The sequence below is a fragment of the Montipora foliosa genome, chromosome 13 (assembly GCF_036669935.1).
Source record: "Montipora foliosa isolate CH-2021 chromosome 13, ASM3666993v2, whole genome shotgun sequence".
In the NCBI taxonomy this organism is placed as follows: Eukaryota; Metazoa; Cnidaria; class Anthozoa; order Scleractinia; family Acroporidae; genus Montipora; species Montipora foliosa.
The window spans coordinates 33,253,517-33,261,016 of record NC_090881.1 but is presented as its reverse complement, the minus strand read 5'-3'; the positions used below and the strand labels follow the sequence as shown (position 1 = coordinate 33,261,016).

Below are 7,500 nucleotides of genomic sequence, written 5' to 3'. Positions count from 1 at the left end.
GTCGTCCTTTAAGCTCCACAACGATATGACGGCAACTACGATGGTGATGATGATTGTGGTGATGATAGTGATGGTGTCTATATGGCATTTGTGAAATTTGTTTAGCGCATAAACATTCCCAAACTTGCTTTTCGTCATTGAAAAGTAAACTTCCCAGATCTGACATCACTAGGCACTGTCATTGTTTCTGCATGCTGCAGAATCGAGTTGCATTAAACAGTTCCATAGAACAGAGCGATCACTGCAACAAGGTAAGACATCAAAAATAAGTGCAACGGATAGGTAAGAATTATTCCATGAGCGTTGGCTATTTGCCATCTCATATCCAACAGGCGCGAATGGAATAATTGATTCAATATAGGTTAATTAATTTTGAGCGTTTGGATGCATGGAAAGTTGACTTCTGCCAACTTTTTCAGCTTGGCAACACTTGGTGTGATCATACGTTATAGAGCGTTTTCACATAACGTCACGACCTCCATGTTGGTGTTCCAAAACAAAGAAATGGCGGCCATGATGGTGTACCAAACTAATCCTCCGGGAATTGAACTCTATTTTTATGCAAATAATTTCTTTTGTTTCAGTAATCCAATATGGCTGCTGGTCACGTGAGTGAAAGCGCTCTATATGCCGAGATTTAATGATCCTTTCAGAACGCTCAGTAGAAACGCAATTTCAGAGGTTCAAAATTTACTTATTACTGTCAATTTATTCTTTTAAGGGAGAGTTTGGTGTGTACATTGTGTCGGATGGCACCAACCGTCCTTATCGATGCAAGATAAAAGCTCCCGGGTTTGCGCATTTGGTGAGTTGTCAATTATCGGTGTGATCACATGAACTCCTATTCAAAAAAGTTAAAGTTTCACCAAGGATGTAAGGGACGTGCGCGATATCTCGCACGCAAGAGTTTTCTCTCGCGTGTGCAGTCGCTTGATCTTACACCCCAAAATGACCCAATGCAAAAATGGCCGCCAACAAATTATTCTTTTGTCTTTGTGTTAATTAGCCTAACTAGTATATGATTCATTTCATATACCATTTCATCACTAACTAGTATCGTTAACACGTGTAAAATTGAAAGAATTTGGGGGGTTGTAAAACGAGGCTAGTTGGGCAAATTAACACAAATACAAAAAAAATTGTTGGCGGCCAGTTTTGCATTCGGTTAATAAACCAGTTTCACTTTGTCATGAAGAGACTGTGGTGAACCTTTTTGTTCTTCTTTGCACAGGCTGCACTGGACCTGATATCTCAAGGCCACATGTTGGCAGATGTTGTTGCAATTATTGGTAAGTTCCGCTCAGTCGTATTTTCGTTTTGATTGTCGTAAGTTTTGAGAAGGTAACCACGTTTCAGCGTGTAAATATGACTTAGGCTTAACTGAATAACGTAAATCTAGTAGTGAAAGCCAACGAACATTCAAGTCAAGTGGTCTGTGGGAGGGGATAAGGAGGGTTAATGTCCCGCGCTTGGCGTGCGCGGTGTTTTGATTCTCACACGTTTTTGCATTTCTCGTGACCGCCATGCAACCTTACTCCCGTTTTCATCTGCATAGTGTTGCATTCTAGTGAGTCTGCATGGTGCGTGGAGGCTCGAAAGGGTTTGTCAGAAGTAGTATTGGGTTTTCAATGGGATAGGAGTAAAACACTGTCGATCCTTTCGGTAGAGAAACGTCTTGACATTTGTCTAGCACCATTGACAAGCGTTTTAAGGGTATTCGCAAGTCCCCAACGTTTGCCCTGGCAACGGTTCAGCACTGCTAAGAGACTATCCAAAATTCCGTTTTTGGAAAATATCTTGAAAACTGTTTAGGTGACCAAGTATTTTTTTCGTTTCTAGATCAGGATCCCAGTACTTCCTCACAATAGGGTGTTTTCACTCACGTGACCAGTAATCTTGTTTTCCACCGAAACAAAAGAAAACGCTTGCATGATAATAGAGCTCAATTCCCGGATGATTAGTTGGGGACAACAACATGGCCGCCGTTCTATTTGTTAGGGACAGCAACATGGCGGCCGTGACGTCACGAGAAAACACTCTACAAAAGTAGAATTTATTATTTATGAAAACGCGGATGGAAGATAAAAGGAAATTCCATCACATAATTTTTTTGAGATCTTCTTTATAAGTGCAAAAAAACTATTCTCGCTTCTTTTTTTAATTATGTGGGTCACCGAGCCAAGTTTCGAGATATTTTTACCACATCTAACAACAATTAGTATCACCCAACTAGTGGACTAATGCAAATGCTGCATTTTGATAGGCTACGCTACTAGCGGACTATTAGTAATAGTCCTCGAGTAGCGAAAAGCCTGACGTTTTCTTTCGTTTTATTCCCAAATAAATATTTCTTCAACTTGCATTTTCTAACTTTATTATTGCCTTTTCTGTCTGACTAGTTGGGTGATACTAAAACAATTAGACCCTTCGCCCTCAAGGGCCACGGGTCAATAGCCCATGAGGCGAAGCCGAATTGCGTATTGCGGGCTACGGGTCTAATTGTTAATTAGTTTTGGTTTTCTCGATTTTAGGTCACATTTTTTATTATCGTTCATCCATTTTGATTCATTTGCTGAGGCGAGCAACTTAAGTATTGTTTGTGTGGCGCACGCCCGCTCGCTCAGCTTAAAAACCTTTCGAACTGCCTTAGTAAGGGGACCTCGCGGCACCACGAGAAGAGTGGACGAAAATCAGGTGCGAGCTTGTGTCGCGTAAAGAACCACGCAGATTGGCTCCCAGGGAAAATGGAAAAGTATTTCCCTTTGTAACAAATAACGAGGAGGGCCTTATCGCTGATTCCTACGTGATTCACTGCGTTTCAAATGTTGTTTGAGTAAATGTGTTCTTTTTCACTAGGTACCCTCGATGTTGTGTTCGGGGAAGTCGATCGCTGACGTTTGATGCAATTACGAAAATAAAGTGTATTATGTACTGGAAAGATTTTTTGAAGACATCTTTTCACTTCCGTGTACACGATTTCTTTCCTAAGCGCTCGTGTGACTCTGCAAGAAGTATTGTGGGAACCTGTTCATTTTCTGGCATTAATACCAATGTGAATCTGTCACTTTGTAAAATAGACAATCAAAGATAAGAATCATTAAACAGTCTTGGACATTCTTAAACATGTTTGTAACGGTACAAAATTAGGTGAACTTGTACATGTGCCAAGCTAAAGGGGGTAGTTTCTAAAGAAACTGTGGTGCTGCGTCGGTGGGGAAGTAGTACACAAAAATTTGGTTTTATCAACGGAGTTGATAATGCAAATTGACCACCGTACAGGGATTCTAAAAGCTGACGTTTCGAGCGTTAGCCCTTCGTCAGACTAAGCTAGTTGAATGCACGACGGGTGTCTGAAGGGAAACAAATCTCAATTAATTTGTATTGGGTTTTTGTATGAAGGTGGACCACAAGTGTCATACTGTGGTTACACTGTCGTTTTTTCCGTATCATTTAAAGTATACCTCAACTCAAAGTTTTCTACGGTTGAGATAAATCTCTCCATTCTTGCCGTTTTTGCGTAAAAATCAGTTTACGGCCTTTCTATTTGTTTCCTGATAGAGCTAAATGGGGCTAAATAACATGACACCACAAACTGCTTTTTTCTCATAGCAACACCAGGCTGTGACCTCATTTTAGAAATAGACCCGCGCCTCTGGCTAGCGGAGAGACCGCCGGCCGGGTGGCTCAGTAGGTAAAGCATCGAACTACCGTGGGGGAGGTAGCGGGTTCCAACCCCGGCCTGACTCCATACTCCTTGGGCTTTTAATCTACATTCATAATCGTCCCAAAACCGGATTAGCATCGCAAACTGTGTCTTGATTGTCAAACTGGCCCGGGTTGCTTGTTAAAGCTCAGGATCTTAAAAAGACCGAGAAGGAATTGTTCGCCTTTTTTTATGATCTCATCAGTCTGCAAAAGTCGTCTTCGAAAAGGACAACAAAATGAAATCCCCGTCTCAAGCCCTTCAGTTTTCATAAACTCTGTGGGATGTAAGAGATTCCACACGCTTTTCGCAAAGAGTAGGGAATCAACTTCCCATTTAATTGTTGTAGTCTGTCTAAGAAAATGTCAAAGCGAGGCTTTTCCGAGCCTATTACTTGAAACTTCATCCCGATTATATAATTCGTTTGAATCATGTTCACTCCCGACAGTCGTTTTATGCCGGCAACAGACAAAACAATGGAATAAGGAAATCGTCCATCTGCTCGAGTGGTTCCGAACGGATTTTCCCGGACCGGGTATCGTCAACCCCTACGCGCCCTTAGTCACCTTGCGTCACCATAATTAAGGCCTGTTTAAACGGTTTAAAATGATATTACTACTAATCAGGAGCTCATGACTGGGAGCTTACAGCTCCATTGTATTTGTAGGACCATAGTTAATCGAGGGACTGGTTATGAAAACTTAAAATCTTCGAAAGCGAGGACAACGTTACCGTAACAGTGCACAATCTTTTGTTTTCGCTTCGCACGGGTTCGTAAATTAGTTGCGCCTAATTTAATCGAAGGTTTTGATTGGTTATCTTCTCGCAAAAAAGGTGTGGTTTTTGCACGGTCAGTGCCAAAAATACGGACAAAAACGTGAGACAAAGGAACTTGTCGAGTTTCATAAACCATCTCCATGCATTAATTAACTATGGTAGGACGGCGTTTTTACAGACCGAGTTATTTTTAGATTGATTTTCCCGCGAAACCAGACCTTTCCAGGTTCTTCCGTGGGATTGAGAATGGTCACTGGTCTAAAAATAGATTGATTTGTGAAAATGTGGTCACAAAAACCTCGTATTGGAGTTGTAGCCTCCTTGGTTATAGGCTCCTATAATGGTATGTATCCGAATTGATAGTTAGCATCTGACGTCACGCACGGCGGCCATGTTGGTGTACAGAACAATGCAGAAAAATGTATTTTGGGAATTTGACTCTGTTATTATGCAAAACTTGTGGGGCCATTTTCTATTGTGTTGTACACCAACATGGCGTGGATGCAAACCAAGAATACTGACGCTACCCTAATTCCGAAAATTTGGGTTTTAAACCGAGTTCATAGAAGCAAATTAACCACCGTAAAGAGATAGAAGAGCAGACGTTTCGAACGTTAAGCCAACGACAGAGCGAATTCGAACTTTTATGGGATAGGGTATGGTGGGATTTAGGGGGGCCATGCCCAAAAAGTGGCTTCAAAGGAGGGGGTAAGGGTGGAGGAGCCCAAAAAGGTAAAGGGGTGTGAGGTCAGGTGAGTGACGAAGATAGAGACGGAATGTTTACAAACTGATGAAAAGTTCTCCCTTTTTATTCACGACAAATAAGCATCTATTGTTAGCTCAAGCAGTTCCCAAGGAAGAAAGAAAATAGCCTCTATATCCGAAGAGTTATTGAGTATAATAACAGCGCTTTAAGCCGCGGCTACACAAGCCATTTTTTGCTCGCGCTGGTGATGCGATTTTTTCAAACTTTGTCGCGTCGCCAGCGCGAGATGAAAATCGCACGTGTAGCCACCCTTGAACTGGCGACGCGACAGGTGAAAAAATCGCAAGAAAAAAGTCGCCAGAGTTGAAACTTTCGCGACAAAATCGCAGAGATAGTTGCCCGTGTAGCCACCCTGCAACTTTTTGACCGCGCTTGCGACGCGACTGAAGAGTATTTAGCCAATGAAATTAAAGTAGGAATGTCTGTCTATAGTGCCCAGGTCTATTAAGTATGCGACGGCATTCAATTTGTCGCCAAAATTTGTCTCAAGAGTAGCCATCCTGGCGCGCAGGCTGACCCGACAAAATCTGAAAAAAATCGCATCACCGGCGCGAGACAAAAATCGCTTGTGTAGCCGCGGCTATAGTAACAGTTTTACGATTCATTCTTAGCATTTTCTTTAAATATAATAACTCCGGCAGTAACAGTTTCCAAATCGTAAAATAGTTCAGAGACAGACAATTGATTTGGGTCTTGATCATGAATAGAAACTGAATACGGTTGATGCACCTTTAACATACTGTCCTCGTTCTTTGGCCTTTTCTCTTATAAACTGGAAGTGGCATGACTGTGAACCCCACTTAAAACTCTTAGATACCCAAGTTGCCATGACACTGCCCTTCCCAATTTCTTTGGGAAAAGCCATTGGAACATTTATTGAGGAGGATTTTCAGACATCCTCTTCGTCTTTTGTTTTCCGACCTTCTCTTGCCCTTTTTCGTTGTTCATTTTTGTTCTCTTCTTTGTCTTACTCTTCGTCCTCTTTTTCTTCATTCTTGTTTGAATTTGTGCGATTATCTCCAGAATACAGGATGCATCACACTCTGTTTCTCACATATTGCTTAAGCTTGGTAGTCAACCTGCCCCGGCATTGCTGAAGTAGTTCGCTTGCAGAAGGTGAGCCGGCGATAAATGGTGCCTCTCTTCTAAACAGTACTGCTGCTTCATCTTCTTCGTTGAAGTGAAGAGATGATATATTTTATTTTCATTTCAACAGCGAAAATGCACCGTTTCGACAATTTCAGTCCTAACAGTATAGCGGCTCAATTGTCCCGTGAACCTACTTAATGGCCAAGTTTCCATGAGTCTCCTGTAGCTCTGTAGTAGAGGACCCGGAGGTCTTCTCTTTTGCGCATGACTGAGGGAGAGGAGAGCTCTGGGGAACCCTGAAAAAAGTGTCTTCTCGTTGGTTTTCGTGAAGAACAACGAAAAGCGTCTCTGATTGGTGCATTCGTGTTAGCAGGATGGGTGAGCAGGCGCCGTAAAGTTCAAATAGATGAGTTTTGGCTATAAGGCCCCTGGGGCGCATGTTCTCCTACACAGAGTTTCCCAGAACCTCAGGTCGTTCCGAGGCTCTGGTGATGAGAATGGGCCTGCGATTCTTTCCGTTAACAAGTGACCTGTTCCAGATCATGCGCAGCCGCAGCTTTAGAAGACAACCTCAGTTTTTTGTTTCAAATTTCTGTAACTGAACAGAGGAGCCCCAAATGGATCATTCCATGCCTTCTTGGTTTGGATCAGTGGCTCATTTAAAATTATTTTTGGTCCCGAACGAAAAAAAATTGAAGTCTGTTTCCACGATAAAGGTTAAACAACGAGCTTTCAGCTTTTCGAGTGTTACAATAAAGGAGAGCATCCTTGTCCCCAGTTTTCGCGCATGACCCAACGTTCAGCGCAAACGCAAAATCCGAAGCCCTGGTGACGAGAATGTAGAGGATCCGAACTGGTAGGTCGTGTGTTCGACTCGACGTTCGACTCCTGCAAAGGAGCACTCGGAATTTTTCCGAGTATCCTCGAGGCACGATTCCGAAAAAAATTTCATCTCTTCAGTTCATCTTCCTTGGTAAACAATTCCATACATGCGTTGTACATTGTTTCCAAATCGTTTGTGTTGTCTCAGTTATTTTACGGATCTCTGCATTCAACAGGATCTCTTCTCCAAATTAACGATTATCGTTAATTCATAAATGGCTTTGAATTTGCTATTAACGTTAATTTAAGACACTGTGTCCCAGGACTTGCGGTAGCAGAGAAA

At 42.3% G+C, this 7,500-nt stretch overlaps 1 protein-coding gene across 1 annotated transcript in view; it reads left to right on the top strand.

The window, feature by feature from the left end:
- LOC137982832 (NADH-ubiquinone oxidoreductase 49 kDa subunit-like) overlaps positions 1-3,122 on the top strand; it is a 29,980-nt gene extending 26,858 nt beyond the window's left edge. The window contains exons 14-16 of the mRNA XM_068829988.1: positions 722-805; positions 1,232-1,289; positions 2,857-3,122. Of these exons, the coding sequence (XP_068686089.1) occupies positions 722-805; positions 1,232-1,289; positions 2,857-2,894 (180 nt within the window). The 3' untranslated portion in view covers positions 2,895-3,122. The remainder of the gene's footprint in view (positions 1-721; positions 806-1,231; positions 1,290-2,856) is intronic.
- The last annotated feature ends 4,378 nt before the right edge of the window (positions 3,123-7,500 follow it).